We start from the raw sequence: 26,580 nt of genomic DNA, 5'->3' as shown, positions 1-26,580 counted from the left end.
TTGTTAAAATGATAGGCGATAAAGCAAGAGTCTGTGGTTTGGCTTTTAAAAGAATAAACCTTTGAAGATAAAGACATGGAATTTGTTGGTAACATAGAGAGTGAAGAGCTGAATTTTTTTGACCTCTGCTTATCAAAAATGGTACTTCATATTCAGTTGGCTCCCTGATCCCAATCAAAAAGTTCTGATAATGTACCAAATGAAAGTGGTCATGTTACCAAGTGATTTTGTCCATTTCTTAAATACCCAGGGATAATTACCAGATCACTGAATAAAAAGCCACATTTGGCTGCAGTGATAATTTTGCACATAGCAAAAGGGTGTTTTTATTCTACTTCATATTTCAGAGATATATGTTCTCAAGTTACAGGGTATTTAACGTTTTCACGGAGAGATTTTCTTTTAATTTTTTTTGTCTTCATTCTTTTGGTGGTAATGATAGGTATGTCTCATAAGTTGATTTTATTGTTTGCTTTTTAGTAATGAACTGAAGAGGCTTGATGGTGGTTCTGGGAAGGAGATTCCACTCCTGGCCATTGTCTAATGTCCCTTGTATGTTACAGAGCTGAATATTATAGAATTACCAACTCTTCAAGTGTTCTGTGAACACCTTAGAGTTATTTTTTCTGTTTGTTGATGACACAGTTGGGTACTGTCTGGTAAAGGGAAGACTTGGAGACATTCCTGTTTGATTAAATAAAACTAATTATGCTGTAGGAAAAAGCCACTGATAAACCTGCTTATATTCTTAAGCTTCTTTAGTGAGAGCCACTAAAACTTGATAAACTTGATTTAAATAAAACACAAATCTTGTACTAAGGTCTTTGGGATTCAAGAGCATTTCTGACCCCTGTTTTAAGCCTGTAAGGAAAGTTTATTTAATATATTCTGTTTGTCATCCCAGCAGTGGTTAAAACCATCTTTTAAAGAAGAAAAATCACTACATTGTACGGAGCAAGGAAGTTCCCAAGTTCTGTTCATTTTTAATCCTTGTTGTTTGAATTTAACATCATGTCTCTAAAGACAAGTGATATTTGAAGATATCTAATATGTCTGTCTTATTAGGCTTTGTCACTTAGATTATATTTAGCTGCTTTTCATAAGTCTGTGGAACTATTTTTGGTATAATAAGTTCTTGCTTTAAATTGCTAAAATGGCCTCTTGGTTCAAAATAATAAGCAGAAGTTCTCTCTTTGGAAGAACATAAGAAAACAGTAAAGGAAGCCTGCCTTCAAATAGAAATAAAGATGCATAGAACAAAATGGGTTCTTGAAGAGCTCAAAATTTGTGTCCCCACCCTATTCTAAGCCTGTGGTTTTCAAATTTATTAGCGTATGATAAAAGCTGTGTTTTACCTTTAATCTCTCCTTGGACTTCAGACTTAAATGTTGTCTTAAATGGCAAAATATACTAACTGGGTTGTATTTAGAAACAGAGAAGCATCATGTAATAGGACATCCATGGATACTCAAACGGAGATTTCTGAAGTTGTGTTTAAACTAAAGGAGAGAATTATCAGTTTTAAGGCACAGCTTTTGTGTTTTGGGATTCAAGTATTAACCAAAAATGCTCCTTGTTTGCTGCTACATTTATCAAGTCTAGTTTGTCTCATTTACATAAAGTTTAATTCTGATTAGCTTTGCTGGAGGTTGTAACTGATTAGCTTTGCTGGAGGTCGTAAACCACATTATTATTATTATTTTAAGATTTTATTTATTTATTCGACAGAGATAGAGACAGCCAGCGAGAGAGGGAACACAAGCAGGGGAAGTGGGAGAGGAAGAAGCAGGCTCATAGCAGAGGAGCCTGATGTGGGGCTCGATCCCATAACACCGGGATCACACCCTGAGCCTAAGGCAGACGCTTAACCGCTGTGCCACCCAGGCGCCCCATAAACCACATTATTAGCCTTGAGCCTGTATTTCCTTGAGTTGCTGTGCCTAGCGGCACATTACCATCATAAACATAACCTGTGTTGCATTATTCTTCTAGATGAGAATATGTAAAATTCAACTTACTCATTTACTTACCAAATGTTATTGAAAGTTTAGCAACAGGACGTTTGATAAGTCATTAATCTTCAGTATTTATTACCTTAGTTCTGTAATCTTGATGTTTTGTTATCCTGTAATATAGTAGACTGCCTGGTCATACGCAGACTTTATTCGTCTAAAAGTTAGTGTGTGAATTCATATTAGATGACCAAATATAAAATTTTAACAAGGCAGTTGAAGTCTTTAAGCTGAAAAACTGCATTCTTGTTTTCTAGTGATTATTTTCTCAGTGCTCTTTTCCTTTAAGTAAGCAATTTCTCAAAACAATTACAGTAACCTTGTGAATCATCTTCTTAAAGTCTTTTACATAATATATATCTGCTCCATAAAAACTAAAGCTATCTTAAAAGCCAAATGGTTAATGGTGGCTTTGGTTTTACCTTGTCGAGAACCAGTGTGGTGTCTTTTGTGGCAACCAAGGTAAAGGGTTGTATCCTTGTCATAGAGCCTTTTGTAATAGCACCCTTATTTAATCCCCCACTTTTGACTGTGAAATTTAACAGGTGATTGCATTTGGGTCTCTACTCCATGAGAAGTGAGATTTATTCAGCTGTGATTTCTAAAGCTCTTAGACTAACCCTGGCATTACCAGGACTTCTTAGTAAAATAGCACTAGACTAGAAGTCAGACTTGGCCACTGAGAGCTGTATGATCTTGGGCAAGTCATTTTCCTCCTGGGTTTCATTACCTTTGAAGTGAGAGAGTTGAACTAGATGATTTCTCATGTCTTTTCTACTCCTAAATTCTATGATTTTTAGGGAGAAAATTCCCTTCAACATTCCTGGGATATATAACTAATAGTCCCATATATTGTGAAACTTTCCTATTGACGATAAAGAGGGATGGGGAAGGCTACAAGTAAGTATATCCTCCTATTTTCTCTAACCTTTAAAGCTTTTCCCAGGAAAGAAGGGATAGTAATTAACTGGCTTTTGCAGAATTTGCAGGAAAACTGATCCTGCAGCTTTTTAGATATAATTTCTTAACTCAGACTCCAGCATCAATTTCAGATCCTCTTCATCTTCAAACACCTCTTTTGTGTGTGCCTTCATTATCATTTACCTTGAAGATTTGTTGTTCTAAATTTACCTTTTCTCATTACAGAAATAAAAAAAAATTACCCTTCCTGATTTGTGTTGCTGTGATTTAGCAAATGTAATTCATAACCAAAGGTGCAAAGGAATGATAGAGTTGATGAGAGCACCTTGCAAATGGATTTTTAAAATGTAGTAACTCAAATTAATTAAAAAGGGTAGATTTCAAAACAGGTGTTTTGAATGAGTACTTCTCTGGGTCATCCCCATTCAGTCATTTACCTCACTAAGAAGTAAAATAACATGGAATCAGCATTGCAAATGCACATTATTTATTCCCCTCTTCTCTTTTGAAGTAAAAAAGACCCAGAGTGTTGCCTTCTAGTTGTGTATTTTGAAACTGTGAATGTTTGAAATAAAAAACTTCAGGTTCAGATGACCAAATTTCTCATTGGCTTGATGAGGTGTGCTTCATTAGTCATAAACCTGGACCCAAAGAACAAGACTAGTACGTAATTTAGCTGGGGCAAGTGCTAACTGTGAGGTTCATAAATTCATCTTTCCATGGTAGTCATTTTTGAACTGAACTGCTTAATGTTTCAGTGACCGCAATGTAGAGTAGATGCCTGCGGGTCTGATTTTGTCTTACTAGTCACTTGAACGTGGCTGTGAATGCAAGCCACAGAGTTTTTGTCTTGTCTTTTCCCTGACTCCTGTTTGTTTTCATAGGTTCTCTTTGTAAAGAGTCCTTTTCTGGCCAAGTTTCTTCTTCATCACTCATGCCACTTACTCCATTCTGGACCCTCCTTCAGTCAAATGTGCCTGTGCTTCAACCTCCATTACCTTTGGAAATGCCACCACCCCCACCTCCGCCCCCAGAATCCCCTCCTCCCCCTCCTCCTCCCCCTCCTCCTGTAGAAGATGGTGAGATCCAGGAGGTAGAGATGGAGGATGAGGGAAGTGAGGAGCCTCCTGCCCCAGGAACAGAGGAGGATACTCCATTGAAACCTTCGACACAAACCACAGTTGTAACTAGCCAGGTGAGAAATACTGTTTGGCATTTTGAAGAGTTTCTGGGGACCGGGGCATGGTTTGACACCATGTTGTGTATTTTAGAAGAGGATGTTTAATCAGGGATTTCAGCCACTAACTAGATTCTCTGTGTTTCAGAGTTCAGTTGATTCTACCATCTCTAGTTCTCCGTCCAGTAAAGCGATAAAAAGAAAAGCTACAGAAATTAGTACTGCGGTAGTTCAGAGATCGGCTACCATTGGTAGTTCTCCGGTACTCTACAGCCAGTCAGCTATAGCTACAGGTAAACATTGTGATTAAAATGTTTTCATCAGTGTATTATATCTTTGTTTTCAGAATTAGATGTCATAAAAGGCTTTTAGATGTCATGTGAAGGCTTTTCATTTTTTTAAGTAGGCACCACTCCCAGTGTGGAGCCCAGTGTGGGGCTTCAACTCAGCAGCCTTGAGATCAAGAGTCTGACACTTGGGGCGCCTGGGTGGCACAGCGGTTAAGCGTCTGCCTTCAGCTGAGGGCGTGATCCCGGCGTTATGGGATCGAGCTCCACATCAGGCTCCTCAACACTATGAGCCTGCTTCTTCCTCTCCCACTCCCCTTGCTTGTGTTCCCTCTCTCGCTGGCTGTCTCTATCTCTGTCAAATAAATAAATAAATAATCTTAAAAAAAAAAAAAGAAAAAGTCTGACACTTAACCACTGAGCCACCCAGGCAGCCCAAAAGCTTTTCATTATGAAAACTCTATATATGTTTCTTTCAGTTACTAAAAACTACTATGTATCTTTCTGTATTGTTTTCTGTGCACTTACATGACTTCAGTAATTTTGATTGTTTAAGTACCTTAATGCTGGGGGCGCCCGGCTGGCTTAGTTGGTAGAGCATGCTACTCTTGAACTCAGGATCATGAGTTTGTTTGTTTGTTTATTTTTAAGATTTTATTTGTCAGAGAGAGCACAAGCAGGGGGAGCAGCAGAGGGAAAAGCAGGCTCCCAGCTGAGCAAGGAGCCTGATGTGGGACTCCATCCCAGGACCCTGGGATCATAACCTGAGCCAAAGGCAGATGCTTAACCAACTGAGCCACCCAGGCATCCAGGATCATGAGTTTAAACCCCACGTTGGGCGTGGAGCTTATTTTAAAGCAAAAGAAAAAAAATTTCCTTATTGATAAAGTATTCAGAAATATTTTGCTATCAGAAAATTTGGCCTATGTGTATATGTATATATTTAAAGATTTTAATTTTTTGAGAGAGAGAGCACAAGTGGGGGAGGGGCAGAGAAACAGACACCCTGCTGAGCAGGGAGCCTAATGTGAGACTCAATCCTAGGATCCTGGGATCATGACCTCAGCCAAAGGCAGATGCTTAACTGACTGAGCCACCCAGGTGCCCCTGTGGCTATATATTTTTTTAAAGATTTACTTACTTAGCTTAGAGGGATGGGGGGTGAGAGAAATTCTCGGGCAGACTCCCTGCTGAGCGTGTAGCCCCTCGCAGGGCTTGATCTCACCATCCAGAGATCATGATCTGAGTCAGATGTTTTTGTTTTTTGTTTTTGTTTGTTTGTTTTTAAGATTTTATTTATTTATTCGACAGAGATAGAGACAGCCAGCGAGAGAGGGAACACAAGCAGGGGGAGTGGGAGAGGAAGAAGCAGGCTCCTAGCGGAGAAGCCCGATGTGGGGCTCGATCCCATAAGGCCGGGATCACGCCCTGAGCCGAAGGCAGACGCTTAACCGCTGTGCCACCCAGGCGCCCCCATGATCTGAGTCAGACGTTTAACTGACTGAGCCACCCAGGTGCCCTGTGGCTGTATTTTTGAGCAAACGGTATACTGACATCATTTTGTAGGTGATCTAACCCCCAGTTCTCTTTTTATCTTTTCCTTGTTTTTGCTTTGTCACAATGTCCTTCTTATAGTTTCATTTTATGTTTTCTGTGTTAGGTCACCAGGCAGCAGGGGTTGGACATCAGTCTGCAGGGATTGGACACCAGGCAATATCAGTTAGCCATCCAGCAACAGGAATGGGTCATCAAGCCAGAGGAATGAGCCTACAGTCAAATTACCTAGGACTTGCATCAGCTCCTGCAATTATGAGCTATGCCGAATGTTCTGTCCCAATGGCAGTGACCGCTCCCACACTGCAACCAGTTCAGGCCAGAGGGCCTGTGCCTACCACTGCCATTATTGAACCACCACCACCACCTCCTCCTCCTCCTCCTCCACCACCACCAGCTCCCAAAATGCCGCCACCCGAGAAGACCAAAAAAGGAAAGAAAGATAAGGTATAGTAAATCTGTCTAATTTTCTATTTAAAAAAATTTTAGGGCGCCTGGATGGCTCAGTCGGTTAAACATCTGCCTTCAGGTCATGATGCTCAATGGGCTGAGCCACCCAGGCGCCCCATGATTCATTTTTTTTTTTTTTAAATCCATTCTGGCAGTATATGACTTTTAATTGGAGAGTTTCATTTATATCAGTAAATTACTAATTTATTATCAGTAATTACTAATATGGAAGGACTGAATGTTACCATTTTGTTACTTGTTTTCTCTATATTTTATAAAGCTTTTTTTGTCCTCATTTCTTCTCTTAATTTTGTGTTTAATTTTTTCAGTGACACATTTTGATTCCCTTGTCATTTTTTTTTGCATATATTCTGTTTATTTTTTTGTGGTTACCGTGGGTATTATATATAATGTGCTTAAAGTTATAATAACCTATCTTGAACTGATACACTCCAATGGAGACAAAAACTATACAGCTGCATCCCACTCCGTTATTGATGTTATAAATTACATCTTTATATATTATATACCCATTAACATAGATTTGTTAATTATTTTTATGCTTTTGTCTTTTAAATTCTGTAGAAGAATAAAAAATAGAGTTACAAACCAAAATCACAATCATGCTGGTTTTTATATTTGTCCATGTATTTTTACCAGAGAACTTTATATTTTTATATGACAAGTTACTTTCTAGCATCTTTCATTTCAACTTGAAGGACTCCACTCCTTTAAGCATTTCTTATAAGACAAGTCAAGTAGTAATGAACTCCCTCAGCTTTTGTTTACTTGGGAACATCTTGTTTTTTATCCTTATTATTGAAGGAAGGTGTTACCTGGTATAGAATCCTCAATTGACTTTTTTTTTTAACTTTAACCACTTAAATATATCATCCTACTGTCTTTTGGCCTACACCATTTCTGCCAGAAATCCTCTGATAATCTTTCTGAGGATTCCAGTCACTTTTACCCCCCTGCTTTGTAGATTCTCTTTGGCTTTTGACAAGTTATGTCACAGTGTAGTCTTTTGGGATTTATCCTTCATGGAGTTTGTTAGGCCTCTTGGCTGTGTCTATCCATGTCTTCTTTAAATTTAGGAAGTTTTTGGCTTTTTCTTTTCTTTTCTTTTCTTTTTTTTCTTTCTTTTTGAAATAGTCTCCCCATCCAGCATGGAGCCCAGTACAGGGCTTCAAACTCATGACCCTGAGATCAAGACCTGAGTTGATATCAAGAGTCAGATGCTTGAGCGACTGAGCCATCCAGCACCCTGTGGCTGTTCTTAAAATTAGCTCTGCCATTTTCTTTCCATCCTCCTGGTACTCCCATAATGCATACATTGGTCCACTTATTGGTACTGTAAGTCACTTAGACTCTGTTCACTTTGCTTCATTCTTTTTCTTTTTTGCTCTGCAGACCCAATAATTTCAGATGACCTACCATGAATTTTATTGACCCTTTCTTCTGCATATCAGAGTCTGCTGTTGAGCTAATGAATTTTTCAGTTCACATTTTTCAACTTCAGAATCTCTGTCTGGTTTGGATTTTTTTATGTCTGTCTCTTTGTTGATAATCTCATCATATTCATGTATAATTTTCCTGATTTCCTTTAGTTCTTTGCCGGTGTTTTCCTTTAGCTCTTTGAGCACATTTAAGACAACTGTTTTAAAGTCTTTGGTATGTCTTAAGCATGTGTTTATGGTTGGTTTCTAGAGATTTTTTTTTTCCTTTGAATGGATGTGTTTCCCAGTTTCTCTGTGTGTTTTGTGATTTTTTGTTGTTGTTGTTGAAAATCAGGCACTTGAGAAAACAACTCTCTCCCAGTCTTTGCGGGACCCAGGCTGTATTTGTGGAAAGACCTTCATTAATGGGCCCTGCATGAAGGCTCAAGATCTTTTCAGGCCTTTTCTGGGCATTTGTATTCCCTGGATTTGTGCTTTTCTTTTTTTCCCATTCCGCTGTATACACTTAATTTTAATTTTCCTGAGTCTCACACCTTTTTTCCTAGGAACCTTACATGCTGTATAGTATTCCTATCTCCATAATCTCCCGCTCCCAGGTATCCACATGACTACAGTTTCCCTATGGTTTTCACATGCCACAGTACCTGCCACTGCCTTTCATGGCTTTCAACCTGGGATCCAAAACATACTGCCATTCCTGCGTGAGCTCCAAGTTAGGCAGTATACAGAAACCAGTCATTCAGGCAGCCACAGACAGGGTAGAACATTGCACACTTTTCCTTCCCTCCTGAAGGAGGGAACTGAGAATTGGCTGTTTCAGCCCAACCACATGGGAGAGGGTGGTGTAAGGGCAAGCAGACATGCCACAGAATTTCCTACTGTTTTGAGTGGGGCTGCTGCTGCTTCTTCTAATCCTTTTATTTTTTTTCCAAGATTTTACTCTTCCATAATCTCTACACCCAATGTGGGGCTCAAACTTACAACCCCGAGATCAGGAGTGGCATGCTGTACCTGCTGAGCCAGCCAGGCACCCCAAGTTGTGGCTTATTGATTGAATGTTCTCTTGGTTACTATAGATTTTCAGCTCATTTCCAGAGTTACCATAAAGCCATTTTAGTCAGTCTGTATTCTTTTTACAATAATGTTTCTGTGAGGAAACGGCCTGGAGCTTCATATTCTGCCATCAGTCTGATGTCATGTCACACTCATGGGCACTTTTGAATGTCCTGATCACGCAAAGAAAATTTCTTATCAGCTTTTCTCCTCTGTGTTCCGCACTTTATCTCCTGCCTCAACTGTAATCTTTTGCCCTGGGGGTCAACAGGGCAAATTCATTTGCCTTACCATGGTTCAAGGAACCTTCTTGAATGGATTATGCATTCACACAAACTGGACAGTGGTTCCAGATTAAACCATTTGTCCAAGTTGGTACCGTGGTTTCAGAAATTATGTGGGGGGGCACCTGGGTAGCGCAGTGGGGCGCCTGGGTAGCACAGTCGTTAAGTGTCTGCCTTGGGCTCAGGGCGTGATCCCGGCGTTATGGGATCGAGCCCCACATCAGGCTCCTCTGCTGGGAGCCTGCTTCTTCCTCTCCCACTCCCCCTGCTTGTGTTCCCTATCTGGCTGGCTGTCTCTCTGTCAAATAAATAAATAAAATCTTTAAAAAAAAAAAGAAATTATCTGGAAATGAAGTGAATATTATAGAAGTCAATAATATCAATTAAGACAATGTGTAAAGTAGATTAATGTCAAGCTCCATACTGAAGTACACACAGTTCTCCTGAGTCAAAATACTGTTTACCACCTCCATGTCTTTACTTTGTCCACCAGTCCCAATACTGTTTGTTCTTTACACAAGTAAGTGTTAGAACAACCAGTTCTCAGGGATCATTTCTCTTATGAAGCTTTCCTTAACACTCTTCCTCCAGCCCTGCAGAGATAATTGCTTCCTCCTGTTTTCATGCAGTTAAGTAATTTTTTAGCCGGTCATGCTTTTATGGTCTTATAAATAATAGTTTGGAAAATCCAGAATTCTAACTTGGTGTAATATATAATTTTTACATACTTGATATTAAAACAAATGATGGCCTATCTCCTTGTATGCAGGCCATTTTAAAAGAATATAAAATAGGGGCTCCGTGAGTGGCTCAGCCACATAAATGTCTCTTTGTTTCGGCTCAGGTCATGATCCTCTGTCACGAGAGATCGAGCCCCACCTGGGGCTTCTCGCTTGGTGGAGTCTTCTTGAGATTCTCCTCTCCCTCTTCCCCTCCCCACTATGCATGTGTGCGCGTACTCTCTCTCAAATAAATAAATAAAATCTTAAAAAAAAAAATAGGGGCACCTGGGTGGCTCAGTTGGTTAAGGGTCCAACTCTTAATCTCAACTCCGGTCTTGATCTCAGGGTTATGAGTTCAAGCCCCGCATGGAGCCCACTTTAAATATAATAATATAATAATAATAATAATATACTTAATGCCTCATGTTCAAGAATACTTGAAATGCATGTTTTCAGTCTTTTTGCTGAGGAGTTTTGTGTGCAGCTTACTAGAAAATAAACTAGAAAATAAGTCCTAACCATTCAATCTTTAGTCATCTGAGTGCAGTGTCTTCCCATGAAAACATGCTTAAGCAGCCAGTGCAACTCTTATCCATGGTTTTGAATGTGATTGGCAATAAATAACTTCTAAAACATGACTAAATTCCCCATGACTGGTCGGAATCAAATGTGATAAAAAAAAATTTTTTTGTCACAAAACCCAATAGAAGTCAAAATGAAACCACAGTGACTCTACCCAGAGCTTCGTTTTTTCATCATGTTTCTAGTGTTCAGTGAAAGGTTATACCTCAATGAGCCCTCTGTGCACATGTGACCATTATTAGTTAATGTCACTTTTTACTCAGTTGGTTCACTGCTAAGCCAGAATGGGCTGTTTTGGAGCTTGCTGGAAGGGTGTGTATGCAGTGTGAGGCTGTACCACAGGTGGCGTGACAGACTGGAATGTGGGAAGGTGTGCGGAGCTAAAGGTGTAAGCACAACAGATGGGTACTAACCCGAACTCTGAATTACAGTCAAAATAGGGTATTGAGTTAGGGAGCTAAGTAACAGAAGAAAGACTAAAAATATGAAACTTATTTTCTCAGATTTTTGAAGACTTAAGAGATGTCTCTCAGGTGCAGGCAGGAAAAACAGGTTGGGCCCCCGTATGCCCAGTCCCACCTGAGCACAGCAGCAGTTACTCACCTACCACTCACGCGCCTGCTTGTCGTGCTTAACGGCGTGTCACCTGGTCAGCTCTTCAAACACACAGCTCTGCTGCTCTTCAAAAGACAGGGGTAAAATATTTTTAACAGTGATTTGTCAGGCATTCTCCTTAGAAGCTTGGGATTCAGTAGTGAATCCAACAAACCAGTCCTGTTTTTATGGAGATTCCCTTCTGGAGGGCTGGAGAAGAAGGGGAAATGGGGTTGGGCTAACAGATAGACAAGTATGTGCACGTCTGGTGCTTTAAAATGCAGTGACAAAAAATAAGCAATGTTAGAGGACAGAAAGTGGTCTTTGGGAGGTGGGGCTGTTTCAGATGGGGTATGCTCAGGGAAGTCCTCTTTGCGAGAGTGCCATTGATCAGAGGCCTGAAGGTAGTGAGAGCAAACCATGTTGGACGTATATAATTCTACTTTTGCAAGTATCACCAGCATTTGTTTTGAAAGTACATATTTTTTATAGACAATTTAGAAAATGAAGTTGAGCCAAAAGAAAAATAAAATCTCCTCTTAGAATTAATCTTATTAATATTTTGATGTATCTCCTGCTTTTCTTATAGTTGTTGTCATTGACTATGTTGCTCTTTCCAGAAAAGCTGGCCATTTACTTCTCAGCTCTATTTTTCACTTCATGTGAACAGGGCATCTATTTAAAATTTGCCAAAGGAAACACTGTAATTCTGAGCTAAGGGCAACAGTTTTGAATTCCATAGAATAATGAGGCTACAGGAAATTTTTCTGACCTGATTTAATAAAAATACACTTAAACTTTTTCGATTTTTTTTTTTAACAGTTTTTAGATTTTCAGCCAAGCATTAGGTTTATAGTTGGTAGAAATTTTTGGCAAGAACTTACAATGGTATTTATTTTCTGTGTTTCTGTCCTTTTGATTTTAAAGCCCCCTTATTCCTTGATCTAAAAAGAGATCGTGATCTTATGTGGCCCTCATTTCCATATTTTATGTATTATCTTCTTTCTGACCTTTAACCTTTGCTCTAGGCAAAGAAGAGTAAAACCAAAATGCCGTCTCTGGTAAAGAAGTGGCAGAGTATCCAGCGTGAGTTAGATGAAGAGGAGAACTCTAGTTCCAGTGAAGAGGACCGGGAATCAACTGCACAGAAGCGAATCGAAGAGTGGAAACAGCAGCAGCTGGTCAGGTAAAAGAGAGCCCACGGAGGAGTGGGTTGTGGTGGTGGTTTTAGAGCAGAAGTCATATTCTTTGAATCACAGTCCTTAATTTTTGATATTTTTTACAAACTTATCTAAAAGTTTATAATTCACAGTAATGTTTATTTCCCTGTAAAAATTATGATTTACCCTTTTTCAAAATTAGAAATACCAGAGTTTTAACACTTTATCCTACTAATTGTTCCTCTTAAGCAAAGGAGTGTCTTTAACTCTCGGCATACCAGGAAAAACAAATGTCCTTTTTACCATGTAGATCTAATAGACCCTTTTTATAACTTTAAAAAAATTTATTTTACAATAATTTACAGAAATTAAAAGGAGAGGGGCTGGCTCAGTCAGTGGAGAATGGGACTCTTGATTATGGGTTGTGAGTTCAAGCCCCACATTAATATACTTAATGCCTCAAGTTCAAGAATACTTAAAATGCATGTTGGGTTGCAGAGCTTACTTAAAAAAAGACTAAAAAAGAGAAGGGGAGAAGACTTCTTTAGAGATTTCGCTAAGAATTTAAACATAACTCAAATATTTTTCTTTATTTTCCTGGTTTTGAAGGTATGTAAACTGAGCAACATTCTTTGAATGCAACTAATTGTTCAGTTGTCATGCGTAACCTGGAACATACTCATAGTAGTGCTACCATATTTCACATCCGTCTCGGATAGGTTCTAGCTTATCATTACTTCTGGTTCTTACACTTGCAACATTAATGAAAACATTTGGGTGAGAATCACCATCTTTTGTTTCATAATTCAAAACATTTTTATTTTTAGATACATAAACACCAATTGGAATGGTCATTGTAAGGAATTTTTTTGTTCCTAAAATGTCCGTTTCTCCAGTTACTACGTACCTGCTTTTAGCATTTGTCTACTTCGGAACCCTCTGAAATAAATTGTAGCATACAGCATCATAAAACCTGAAGATTCCTCTCACGTGTCATTTTAGGGAAAGGAGATAGTCCTGGTTCTCGTTACAAAATAATTGGGTGATGTTGTTCCTTTTTTTTAAGATTTTATTTATTTATTTATTTGACAAAGACAGAACAAGCAGGGGGAGTGGCAAGCAGAGAGAGAGGGAGAAGCAGCCTCCTGCTGAGCAAGGAGCCTGATGCAGGGCTCCATCCCAGGACCCTGGGATCATCACCTGGGCTGAAGGCATCCGCTTAACAAATGGAGCCACCCAGACACCCTGATGTTGTCTCTTTTTAATGAGAATATTGTATTTTCTTTTTGTTCTTAGAAATATACTGTTCACTCATCAGTCTCAATTTGAGAAAATTCTTCTAGGATATGGTCCTCTTAATACCCATAGTCTGAAATTTTACTTACCCAATAAGTTTTACCATCAAAATTAGAATGTACAATGCCACTGTCTGTCTGCCTGCATTTATCTTCTGGCTTGTCTAATATTTGCGGGGTGGGGGCACCTGGCTGGTTCAGTCGCTAGAACATGCAACTCTTGATCTTGGGGTTGGGAGTTCACGCCCCACGTTGGGCATAGAGCTAACTTAAAAAATAGTAGTAATAATATTGGGGTGGGAGGGGACTATGAAGATGTTGCCTCCAGACTTTTTACTTCCTTGAAGGTTGTATGCTCTTTGGGGCAACACAGTAAGAAAACTGAGGGGTGCTGTTAGTGACAATTTATTGCACTTTTGCCTCATCCTTGTATGTGATTCCATTATTCAGTTTTCTTATTATCTTTTTGTCTTTTTTTAGTATTGCTGGGAATTGAGTAATGATTAATTCCTATAATGATGAAATAGCAGACTATTTCAAGATGATGGGTAATCACAAAGATTCTGTAATTAGATTATTTCAGATTTATAAAAGGGTCCAGTGTATCCATTGTGGTTATCGTAAGATAGAGTCTGAGCTTCATCTATTTTGAAAATAATTGAATAAGCCATGAGGTATCAGTCCTCACAAATAGTTAGAACTGTTCAAAAGAGGGGTGCCTGGGTGGCTCAGTCGTTAAGCGTCTGCCTGCGGCTCAGGGCGTGATCCCGGCGTTCTGGGATGGAACCTGCTGCTTCCTCTCCCACTCCCCCCGCTTGTGTTCCCTCTCTCGCTGGCTGTCTCTATCTCTGTCAAATAAATAAAATCTTAAAAAAAAAAAAAAAACTGTTCAAAAGAGAATTTCAAAAACAATAGATTCAGAGGTTCCTGACGCTAAGTTGAGAGTTAAAATATATCTTTCCTAAAAAATTGGAACTCTTCAGGGCCAAGATGAACTTTGACAAGAACTGTTGTATTCCTCAATGTGGCTTTAATGGTTACAGGAGATAGATAAAAATAAATATGCACTTACGTGTTCTTAAAACTGTAGAGAGTGTGTGTGTCTTTGGTTGATGCATCAGAATTAAAAAATTTGATGAGTATATTGGTACTTAGTTGAGAAGCTTTTGAAGCACATTCATGAACAAAGATCAGAGTTTCAGGGTCAGGTAATGGTTTTTGTGAACAGTTTCCTTCTTTTTCTTCCCAGTGAAGTAATCTGTATGTTGTTTTCACAGTGGCATGGCAGAAAGGAATGCTAATTTTGAAGCCCTTCCTGAGGACTGGCGAGCAAGACTGAAGAGGAGGAAAATGGCTCCAAACACATAGTTTTGTGGGGGAGGGGGATTGTTTTTTTATTACTGATTTTTTTCTTTTTTGTGTTCAGTTCAGAGTCTTCACCAGTTTTACTGTTGTCAATAAACTATAAATGTTATGAGGGAGAGCATATGAATTTCCTGGGCAAGAGCATACATGTACAGAGTTTTCATACTTGTGAAATGTAATTTTTCTGTTTTGCTGAAGGGTGAGGTTGACCAAATGCTTTGATCTGGCTGCCTTTATTCTCACACTGGTAAACTCAGCGTATCGGGTACATTAACCTCATCGATCTGGAACATGTGATTCAGGAGTATGATTACCTCAGCAGAGGACTCACTGACGAAAAGTGAAGGATTTCCCGTCTCATAGAGGCTCATTTAGTTCCTAGTGTGGCTCTCTCTCATTAACTTCTACTTCAGAACAAGTGCAATTAAGAAGGCAGCTCTGTATTCTGTTTTGCTTAACTGGGATTGTCGGAATCTCTGACCTCTTAGCCTGCCACCCCTGAAGTGCTGAGGTGTATTGAGGTGTTTACCTTGTGCTGACAGATGGCCACACTCTTTAGAGAACTCTTTCTCACAAATTCTAGAACTGGTAGCTCCGTCATTTCACACACTAGTGGCGTATTCAAATTTCAATACAGGCAGCAGCAGGTGTTCATATCTTTAATTTTGAGGATTTCCCCCTCATGTATGTGGCAGTAAATGTAACAAGAGCCACTGTATGTATTAATGTGTCTCCGTTGTCTTACCTTGTTCCAAAATTCACCTCCCTTTTATGTGAATGTACTCTGCATAAGATTCCAGTATTTAAAAAGCAGTTTACTGTTCTGTACTTTCTCTTGTATCACAATCAGGTAAAAGTCACTTTAAACTGAAGAAACGGCAAATTGTGTTTTAAAGCTGTTTGTATTTCTCCAGTTTCTGGCCTTGTAAATTTGTATATAGGCTCTAATAAAGCTTTTTTTATACTTCTGATTGGTTATCCTTTTGCTTTGCTAAGGCTGTTATTTCATGATTGTGTAATCAAGACTTGTTTTAAGTCCAGTCTTGTTTTTTCTTATCAAATACATCATAAGGCATGTGTAGACGCTGAAGAACAGCTCTCAGGAAAAAGAGCAGCAGCAGGAGCTTGAGTCGGCGGGGGGGGGGAGAGGCAGGCAGGTTTCTGGCACCAGAAGGTGCTATGACTTAAATTTTGGAGCTTGTACTCTATGATATTAGCTAAGGTTTGACCTAAAATTCTGCAAATGATGTAATGTGGTTTTGAAAATAGCTTTTTTCCCTGATTATAAAGGTAATCTCTACTTTGGTTACATTCATATAAAGCTAACCAAAGACAACAATAGTTTGAATTTTATTCCAATCTGTATGCATGTAATTGAGAAGTTTTACCTACTCCATGTCATGGATTTTATTTACCATTATACAGGTGTTGGGGTGACATTTTGTATACAAACTTTTTCTTGTAATTTGCATAGAGCAAATTTGTAGAAATAAAAGCTACCAACTAGCAATTAAAGCTTTTGCTTTAACTGCCTAGCAGTTTTCTAGACTTGTAGGAATTGCTGCAGAGCACCAGTACCTTTGTCACTCTTTTCTTTTTTTCTTTTTTTAGAGAAAGAGCAGAGTGAGCGAGAGAGAATGTGAGTGGAGGGGGGAGAGGCAATGGGAGAGGGAGAAGCAGGGCACTGCATGGTGCTCTATCCCAGGACCCTGGAAACATGACCTGAGCTGAAGGCAGACGCCTAACCAACTGAGCCACCCAGGTGCCCCTCTCTGTTACTATGTTAAAAGAATGGAGCACTTTGAAGTCTGACAACTTGATGGTCATAATGTGTGGTTTCAGTTTCTTTGTAATTTTTCACATCTAGCTATGGGGTGGTGAGATACAAGGTCAAAGGAGAGGGGAAACCGCTCCCTTTGAGCAACACCTGACAGTTAACCTAAAGCTAAGAAGTGGCAAAGAAGTGGGTTTTTTAAAAGATTTAATTTTTTTTTTAAAGATTTTATTTATTTATTTGACAGAGAGACAGCCAGCCAGATAGGGAACACAAGCAGGGGGAGTGGGAGAGGAAGAAGCAGGCTCCCAGCGGAGGAGCCCGATGTGGGACTCGAGCCCAGAACGCCGGGATCACGCCCTGAGCCGAAGGCAGACGCTTAACGACTGCGCTACCCAGGCGCCCCTAAAAGATTTAATTTTTAAAAAAGATTTTGTCAGCGATTGCAAGCAGGGGGAGTGGCAGGCAGAGGGAGAAGCAGGCTCCCTCCTAGCAAGGAGCCCGATTTGGGACTCAATCCCAGGACCCTGGGATCATGACCTGAGTCAAAGGCAGACGTCTAAGGACTGAGCCACCCAAGAGTCCCAAGATTTGTTTATTTTATTTATTTTTAATTTTTTAAAAAGATTTTATTTATTTGACAGAGACAGCCAGCGAGAGAGGGAACACGAGCAGGGAGAGTGGGAGAGGAAGAAGCAGGCTCCTAGCGGAGGAGCCTGATGTGGGAGTCGATCCCACAACGCTGGGATCACGCCCTGAGCCGAAGGCAGACGCTTAAGGACTGCGCCCCCCAGGCGCCCCCCAAGATTTGTTTATTTTAAAGCACGAAAGGGAGGGGCAGAGGGAGAGAAAATCCTAAACATACTCCTCGGGGAGCCGGAGCAAAGGCAGGGCTTAATCTCACGACCTTGAGATCACGACCTGAGCCCAAGCCAAGAATCGGATGCTTAAGGAAGTTTGGGATATTTCTGAGGACCACTAACTGGCATTGTATTTATCAATACGATTTCGGTGCCCCAGAAGCTGGCCTGCAGCATCGTATGAAAGGAAGAATGGATGTGAGAAGTTGGAGGCGGGCCGCACCGGCGGACATTTCCCAGGGACCCACCCATGCCCCGGAGGCGGGGCCTCGCTCCCCGGAAGCGTCCGGCCGCCCTGCCCTCCCGCTTCCGCCTCTCGGTTGCTAGGCTACCGGGGCCCTAGCAGAAAGCGGTGGCAGGCGAGGGCCCGAAGCGTGTTCACTGCCGGCTGCGAGGCTCGGCCGCTGTCCCTGCAGTGGGGTGGCCTCCCACCTCGCTTAGGCTTCTCTGCCGCCGCAGGCGCCGCACACAGCCCTGCTGCCCCAGACGGGCCGGGGAGCGGAGGCGCTCGCACCCTTCCCTCTGCCCTCCTAGGAAATCTCTACGCCCCCTCTCCGACTCTTCAGGGAAACTACAGCTCACCACCTTCCCCGGCACCAGAAAGCCCTGAACCCCTGAATTCCATTTTCAGGGCCCACTCTCTGGGCCCCTGACCTTTCTTTTTCTTAACCTATTCTAAGGCAACTCCATCCCCCCGTTTCTTTCACTTTCCTGTTGCGTCCTGGTGGTGGGCCTCTCCCTCCTCCGAGAGGGAAGCATGGGAGTAGCAAGGGTCCAGGTGCCTCTGGAGGCGTAGACTGGAAGACAAGCCGCCCTCCCTAATTCCTCAGGTGTGCCTCGGGGCCTCAGAGTGGGAACCAGGAGACAGGTGCTTGTGTGTTTGAGAGGCTGGATTGGCGGGGAAGAGGGAGCGCTGAGACAAGGTTTCTTAAAAGTCGCGTGAGAGCAGCGCAGGTGGAGGAGGGTGCGGTGAAATCGGCAGTTTTTTTCAGTTGTCCTTTTCTGGTTTTTTAGTTTCTGTGTAATCAGCTGCCCTTTTGGAAATTGGGCAGGGGGTGTGGCTGGATGCCGGTGTCACTGACTTGTCTTCAGCGGACCATGCAGAAGTAACATGTTCCCAGCGTTGGAAACAGAGCTCAAGCAGGAGGTCGGTACACTCCCCTCTCCAGGAACTCCACAGAAATCCAATACTACTAGATCAGAAGGTATATTCTGGTGGCACCCTCTTCTGGCAGGAGATCTTGATCCTCAGGATAGAATAATTTGCATGAATGTCTTTCACTTGGTTTGTTTACAGAAGTCCTCAGAAACTCAAGAACTGTTGTCGTTTGCAACAATTCTTGTGTGCCTTTTGTTAAGAGTTCCGTGTTCTTTGAAAGGACTGTCCTGATTGATACGGCTTTTCCTTTCACAGTCTCTTCCTGATCCCTATGAAGACTTTATGTACCATCATCTTCAATACTATGGCTACTTTAAAGGTAATATCACATTCTTACCTAGCATTACCTTTCCTGCCTTCATGGAGTAAATGGTTAGGTTAACTGGAGTGTTACACTTGGATAAAGTAATGACAGATTTTTCTAGCACCATGAGGGAAAGATGAAAGAAAGTGAAATGTACTTCCTTTCCCCATCGATCTGCTATGTCACCTCTTTTGAGTGCCTGTGTGTACAAAGGTCTGTCTATCCTTGCATCAATACCACCCCCCTTTCTTAATTACACTATATGGCATTAAAATAGTCTTGATAATCTGGAAAGACATGTCCTCTATCTTGTTCTTCAGAAGTATCTTGGCTATTCTTGCCTTTGCCATGTAATTTTAGAATTAGCTTGTGATGTTTAAAAAATTGGGATTGCATTGCATCTACAGATCAAATTTCACAAGAAATGAAAGTTTTCCAGTACTGGGTTCTGCAATCGCTTTTTTATTTTTATTTTTATTTGGGGAGGGTGTTCTGCAACCTATGAATATACTCTATTTCTTTGTTTACATAGAACTTGCTTAATGTCTCCCAATAAAGATTTATAATTTTTTCATGGAACTTCGTATTGTTATGCCACCATAAATGACGTCTCTTTATATTTTGATTTTCTAACTTTGTTCCTGGTATTTAGAAAGAAAATTGTTTCAATGTTGATTTTCTTTCTATCAACCTTATTAAACTTTCTTACTATTTCATTTTTAAAGTGATTCCTAATTTGTTGAAAACTGAATTTCCAGTTTGCCAGATTCAGCAGAGCCCTTAGGACAAAGCAGCTTTGGGCACCTTTCTCTTTCCACCCTACCATGCTGCTTCTCAAGTCTCTCTTCACTGTAAAATGGAGAAAATGATGCTTAACCCACGGAAACTGGAATATGAAAGCTCTTTGGAAAATGGGATGTATTCATTTTAAAGGCCTGTGGGGGTGATGGGTGGTAACAGAAGTAGCAGCAGTTTTGGTGGTAGTAGTGCTTTTGGTATTGACCTAGATGTTACAGGCGATGAACCCGGCTTCCAGCACCTTTAATTACGTTGTGTATTTATAGCTCAGAAAGGCAGTTTACCAAACTCAGCCACGCACCAGCATGTTTGGAAGAATAATCCTCGCTACCTGCTGAGTGGCTCTTTTGGGGAAAGAGAGGATGTGTTACCAGACCCACTGCAAAAGGAGAAGCTACTGTGTGAGTAATGATCAGTGTGTGTGAAACCCAGAAACCTCACTGCCTGGAGACACTCCTTGGGGTATTTGGGAGACCATGGCCTAACACAGGAAAAGACAGAGGAACATACTTGGCCAGATTCTGACACCACTCAAAAATGTTATATCTAGATCCACTTGGGATTATAGGTCTAAATTAAAATACTATACATTCCGGATTATTTTTCTTCAAATTGTTGGGAAATTTGTTAAAACTCTGTGGTCAAGAGTAGTGCATTGATTTTTACATAGTTTTGGCGGGTATATTTGTTCAGGCACTTTGTGTAAGAGTGGAGTAAATCAATTTCAGCTAGCTTAAGCAAAAATAATTTTTTAAAAATATTTATTTTAAGACAGGCAGAGAGGAGGAGGAGGAGCAGAGGAAGAGGGACAAGCAGACTCTCCACTGGGTGCAGAGTTCAAACAGTGCTTGATCCCACAACCCTGAGATCTTGATTTGAGCTGAAACTGGGAGTTGGACACTCAACTGACTGAGCCACCCAGGCAACCCCCCAAAAATAGTTTTTCAAAAGGATTTCACAGGTTCCTTCTGGAATCTAAGGGTAGGCGTGCAGTTGAAATTTCTCCCAAACATCAATTCACTTTTCCCTATATCCTCCCTGATCCCAGTTCAAGCTACCATCATTTCTTACTATTGAAAGAGCCTCAGTAATTGATCTCCTGAATTCTTCTCTTGTTTCATGCTAACCCCTTTCAATCCATTTTCCACACAGCATTATTCTTTTTTATATGCAAATCTGATTGTGTCCTTTTTCTAGTTAAAACGTTTGAGTGACACAAAACCTAAAAGCTATAAAATACCATTAATAAAGTAAAATAACAAACTGAAAAAAAGTTTGTGACAAATACGTTAAAGGATTATTTTCTTTAACATGGTAGCTCTTACAAATCAATATGTGAAAGATGGCCAAATACAGCACGCCTGGGCAGCTCAGTCGGTTAAGCATCTGCCTTCAGCTCGGGTCATGATCCCAGGGTCCTGGAATCCAGTGCCACATTGGGATGCTTGCTCTGCAGGGAGCCTGCTTCTCCCTCTACCTGCCACTCCCCTGCTTGTGCACGTGCGCTCTCTCTGACAAATAAATAAATAAAATCTAAAAAAAAAAAAAAAAAAAAAAGAGAGATGGCCAAGTAAAAAATGGGCAAAAGACATGAGCAAGTCTTTCATAAAAACAAACACAGTCAGGGCATTTGGGTGGTTTAGTGGTTGGGTATCCAACTCTTGGTTTCAGCTTAGGTCATGATTTCATGGGTCATGGTTTTGAGCCCTGTATCAGGCTCCATGCTGGGTGGGGAGTCTGCTTGGGGTTCTCTCCCTCTGCCCCTTTTTCTACACACACGAGTACGCAAGTGGGAGCTCGCTCTCTCTCTAAAATAAATAAATATTTTTAAAAACCCACACAGTTAATAAGCTTATGAAAAGATGCTCAATTTCACCTCTAATTAAAGATATAAATCAAAATGTTAATGTACCATTTTTTTTAATTAATGGAATTTGGACAAAAAAACTTTTTTTTAATTACACCTAGTACATATAGGTCAGAGTATGGGGGAATACTCTCCTACACTGCTGTTAGGCCTGTGACTAGGCAGACTATTTTAGAAAGGCAATTTGTCAGTATCTGGGAAATTTAACACAGTGCATAACCCTTGATGCAGTAATTCCACTTTCAGATAGATGTTTGCTTACACCCTGGTGCCCTGAAGGCTCTTCCATTCTGCGTCCCAGAGCTTCTGGCAGGAAATAGAAAGGGAGGTGTTGATCAAAGGAGACTCATCTGGGTAGGATCGCTTATGAGCCAGCTGATTGCCCCCCTTCCGTTTCCTCCTGCCACATTTACTGATGCTTAAGATAATATTAATAAGAAACAATTGCCAGCCTCAATATCATAAACACCATGAAATTCAAAATCTGCTGGTAGAGGTAACACAACAATGTGAATGAGTTTTAGTGTGTAATTGATAATAGGACTTCTTTAATTCCTGTTTTGACCATTGGCGTGAAGAAGACATTTTTTCATCATCTTAGTAGCAAAGCATTTTTTTTTTTTAAGATTTTATTTATTTGAGAGAGAGCAAGTGAGAGAGAATATGAGCTGAGGGAGGAGGAGCAGTGGGAGAGGGAGAAGCAGACTCTCGGCTGAGCAGGGAGCCTGATGCGGGGCTCGAACCCAGGACCCCAGGATTGTGACCTGAGTCGAAGCAGACGCTCAACCAACTGAGCCATCCATGCACCATGCAAAGCATTTTTTAAAAAAGATTTTATTTATTTTAGAGAGAGAGGACATGAGCAGGGGGAGGGGCAGAAGGAAAGGGAGAGAGAAAATCTCAAGCAGACTGTGTGCCCAGCATGGAGCCTGATGTGGGACTCAGTCCCACGACCCTGAGATCATGACCTGAGCCAAAATCAGGAATCCAGTGCTCAACCAAATGAGCCACCCAGGCACCCCAGCAAAGCACTTTTTAAAAAATATATTTTATTTATTTATTTGACAGAGAGAGACAGCCAGTGAGAGAGGGAACACAAGCAGGGGGAGTGGGAGAGGAAGAAGCAGGCTCCTAGCGGAGGAGCCCGATGTGGGGCTCGATCCCATAACGCCGGGATCAGGCCCTGAGCCGAAGGCAGACACTTAACCGCTGTGCCACCCAGGCGCCCCAGCAAAGCACTTTACAAAAAAAAAATATTTATTTATTTATTTTAGAGAGGTAGAGAGAGAGAGCAAGAGCACGAGGGGCAGTAGGAGAGAGAGACTCATGCAGACTTCCCACTGATTGTGGAGACTGATCCCACAACCCTGAGATCGTGACCTGAGCCGAAATGAAGAGTCGAAGGCCTAACTGACTGAGACACCCAGGCACCCCACCAGTTTGTCTTCTTGCCAGCAGGTTCTGAGAGTACGTGTTTACTTACACCTGTGCCAAGATGAATGTGAAAACACATAAATGTTTTCCATGTCTGTTAGGTAAAAAACTAGTATCTCCTTGTCATACTGGTTTACCGTTCTTTATGAGTTAGACTGAGAAGCTTTACCATCTTTTCAAATGTTTATTGTCTCCTCACCCCATTAAACTAGGGAAAAGAGAGAGAAAAAACAGGGCTCTGAAATTAAAAAAAAAAATTTTTTTTTTAAAGAAAGAAAAGGCAGGCATCTGGGTGGCTCATTTGGTTAATCCTCAGATTCTTGATTTTGACTTTTGATTTCAGCTCAGGTCATGATCTCAGGATTGTGAGATCAAGCCCCATCTTGGTCTCTGCCCTCAGTGTGGAGTTGGCTTTTCCCTCTCCCTCTGCTCCTCCCCCTCACCACACTCTCTCTCTCTCTCTCTCTAAAATAAATAAATAAATAAATAAAATCTTAAAAAAAAAAAAAAAGAAGGGAAGAGGGCGCCTGGGAGGCTCAGTAGGTTAAGCGTCTGCCTTCATGGTCCTAGGGTCCTGGGATCAAGTCCCGCCTCGGGCTCCCTGCTTAGCGGGGAGCCTACTTCTCCCTCTCCCTCTGTCCCCCCCTTCTCTCGCTCTCTCTCTCTCTCAAATAAATAAAATCTTAAAAAAAGAAGGAAGGAAAAGAAAGAAAAAAGAAAGAAAAGAAAAAAGAAGAAAGAAAGAAAGAAAGAAAGAAAGAAAGAAAGAAAGAAAGAAAGAAAGAAAGAAAGAAAGAAAGAAAGAAAAAAGGGGGTGGAGGGAAGGAGGAAGGGAAAATGGGGCCCTAACTGGGGGTTGGGGGGGCGGTGAAAGGGACACGGAAAGAGAGCAGAGAAAAGAAAGTCACAGATCCCTAGGACAAACCATGCCTCCTCCTTCCTCTTTCTAGGGCCCACCTGTCTCTCTTCAACGGTGCACAGACAGATAGCAGCTGTGAGCAGAGGTATTCCATGTCCTTTCAGACCCGAAAACGCAACACTGCTTTCTGGGAGGTGTCCTCACTCACTGCTGTCCCCACCAGATCTGGCGCTCACTTCACCCAGGGCCTTCCACCTTTCCTCCCCCTCGCCTTTCCTTTCTTCTCCTTCCTCTCATTTTCCTTCTTGTTCTCTTCCCTGGAAGCCTCTTTTCCTCCTTTTTTCTCATTCTGTTTGCCAAGAGCTCATCTCTCCTGCCCTGCTTGCTCCTCTGCCCTCCCTTTGCTCCCCTCTTCATTGGTCTCTCTATCCTCCCAACCACTGCTTTTCGACCTTGAAAGTTAATTTCTAGATTGTTTCACTGTAGTTAATAAAGCCTTAGGTATTTTTCCTAAAATGCTCATGGCTGAAATGAAAGTTTCCTCTTTGGCCTCTAAGCAAAAATAATAGACATAATTTGATTTAAAAAACAAAAAATGTTCTTCGAGCTTTACGTCTAAATATTTAATAGACTACGCAGAATGTTAATGTAACTTTTCATAATTTCGATGTTGTTATCCTGGACTGAATCTTCTTTTTGAAGGAGACACGTGTGCGGGGTTGTGCCCCTGTGCTCATATCCTGACACTGTGCTTCACGTTGGTCGTCACAGGCGAGCGGTGAAGTCCCCAAGGAGGAAAAGCAAGCCATGCACTCCTTCCATTCTCTCTGCAGATTCCCTCATGCTTAGTTCACCACTTCTGAAGAGCAGACAACTTCTTCATGATGAATTTGGCAAAGTAAACCCGTGTCTTCGAGAACCCCGGGATCTCTTTTCCTTCTTCTCCAGTGGCGGGCCGCTGCAGCCTCCCAGGTGGCCAGTAGAATGTGAGGTCATCAAGGAAAACCTTCATCACATCGGTAATGTGACTTATGTGTCCCGGTCGTGCTGTTCTGACAGACATTGTTATGAGAACTCGTGAAGTCCAGCGTAGTGAGTGAAGCACAAGGCAGGACAACACATATTAGCTCATCTCGAAATGATTAAGCCCTAGGAAACTGATACATACTGGTCACACTACTGTGTAAACTCAAATGCTTCTGAGGTTATTGGAATGAGAGGATATCTTTCTAGAGGCCAAAATATATCAATACTTAAATCTGTTTTCTAGTATTCCTATCTCAATATTAATATGCTTGGTTGAGTTTTATGAGTTATATTTTTACCAGCCTCGGTATAACTGATGAACACTATATATACCAGGACATAGTGTTTATTGTTTTTAATTGGATTTTGAGTTCATTGGAGTTTTTTTCTGGGAATCGTGGAGACTGTTTTTGGGAGATTGCTGGTTATATCTTTGAGCTGTTGGTGGTGCAGATACAGCCTTTAGCGTTCATTAGATGAGACATCTCAGAAGTGGGTTCCATTGAAAAGTGGGGACTTTTCTAATGGCTGCAACAGTTGTGCTATCAAGCATTGTGTCTCTGTTTTAGACTGCTAGATAGACCACTGGATGTTTCTTACTTTCACACTTCCCTCTTTCAATATCCACTCAATATGTATGTATGAAGCCTCTAGCATATGGTAAGTACAGTTGGTGTTACAGATACAACGAGGAACAAGATGGAGACACCCAGAGTTCACGTACTGGTAGGGATGCTGAAGATATAACCAGGCAACTGCATAGAGTTCGGTCCCTCTGGGGATGCTTAACCTGAGCCTGGGAGGTTAGGGAGGGTTTCCGAGGTCGGATGGTAAGTTACAGGTGATCCACCTGAGAGGGTCAAAGAAAGTATTCCAGTTAGAGGACATGGAAGAAGAGCGTGGCAAGTCTGGGCAACCAGGGAGCACTGAGCCTGAAAGACAAGAGCTGAAGCTGAAAGTATAAGAATGTGCTCAGTGTCTTCACTGGCACAGAACTGCGCTTCAGGTGTTTGGAAATGTGGGGGAGGGGTGGCGTTTTGAGTTGGCACAATAGCTGAGAAGTCCTAAGAGCATTTGTCCCTACCCTGTACAATTTTTAGATAAAAGTCCAAGTTTGATCTGGATGAACAATAGGATTTTGCTATTCCTTATATAAAATAGGCAAAGCAAATTCCTGTGAGGGTTTTGGACTCAGTTCCAAGACAGGATTGAAAAAGTGGGAAACTGGAATTTAAGAACCACATTATTGCAGTGGTAATCCACTAAAGCATGAGATTTTTTTTTTTTTAAGTAAGCTCTATGCCCAGCATGGGGCTTGAACTCACCACCCCAAGATCAAGAGTTGTATGCTCTACTGAACGGAGCCAGCGAGGTGCCCCAGCATTAGATCTTTTAAAAAGCATTTGTTTTTAATTTCAAGGAAATTTAATAACAAGCACCTTATGGTTTCAACCAAATTGACAGCCTCATCACTCCCTATCACCTGAAAGACAAGAAATTAGCATTGTTTTATTACTGAGCTGTGTCTTTATTATTTTTTCTTTATTTTTTTTTTAAGTTCAGCCAATCAAAGGATAATATTA

The 26,580-nt window shown here is 41.2% G+C and overlaps 2 protein-coding genes across 7 annotated transcripts in view; both read left to right on the top strand.

The window, feature by feature from the left end:
- FNBP4 (formin binding protein 4) overlaps positions 1 to 15,885 on the top strand; it is a 35,670-nt gene extending 19,785 nt beyond the window's left edge. For all 3 annotated transcript variants that reach the window (XM_045786672.2, XM_045786671.2, XM_045786673.2), the window contains exons 13-17: positions 3,818 to 4,128; positions 4,259 to 4,403; positions 6,058 to 6,398; positions 12,125 to 12,282; positions 14,829 to 15,885. In XM_045786672.2, the coding sequence (XP_045642628.1) occupies positions 3,818 to 4,128; positions 4,259 to 4,403; positions 6,058 to 6,398; positions 12,125 to 12,282; positions 14,829 to 14,919 (1,046 nt within the window). In that variant the 3' untranslated portion in view covers positions 14,920 to 15,885. The remainder of the gene's footprint in view (positions 1 to 3,817; positions 4,129 to 4,258; positions 4,404 to 6,057; positions 6,399 to 12,124; positions 12,283 to 14,828) is intronic.
- A 1,971-nt stretch (positions 15,886 to 17,856) lies between these two features.
- AGBL2 (AGBL carboxypeptidase 2) overlaps positions 17,857 to 26,580 on the top strand; it is a 33,983-nt gene continuing 25,259 nt past the window's right edge. For 3 of the 4 annotated variants that reach the window (XM_087854857.1, XM_045786670.2, XM_045786667.2), the window contains exons 1-6: positions 17,857 to 18,380; positions 18,565 to 18,697; positions 18,965 to 19,028; positions 20,078 to 20,212; positions 24,063 to 24,116; positions 24,805 to 24,990. In XM_087854857.1, the coding sequence (XP_087710983.1) occupies positions 18,662 to 18,697; positions 18,965 to 19,028; positions 20,078 to 20,212; positions 24,063 to 24,116; positions 24,805 to 24,990 (475 nt within the window). In that variant the 5' untranslated portion in view covers positions 17,857 to 18,380; positions 18,565 to 18,661. The remainder of the gene's footprint in view (positions 18,381 to 18,564; positions 18,698 to 18,964; positions 19,029 to 20,077; positions 20,213 to 24,062; positions 24,117 to 24,804; positions 24,991 to 26,580) is intronic. The other variant, XM_087854858.1, reaches the window with a different exon arrangement.

Source organism: Ursus americanus, chromosome 24, assembly GCF_024610735.1.
Source record: "Ursus americanus isolate L20-20 chromosome 24, mUrsAme1.1.p, whole genome shotgun sequence".
Taxonomy (NCBI): domain Eukaryota; kingdom Metazoa; phylum Chordata; class Mammalia; order Carnivora; family Ursidae; genus Ursus; species Ursus americanus.
The sequence above is the reverse complement of the archived record's forward strand: the minus strand, read 5'-3'. Positions and strand labels throughout refer to the sequence as shown.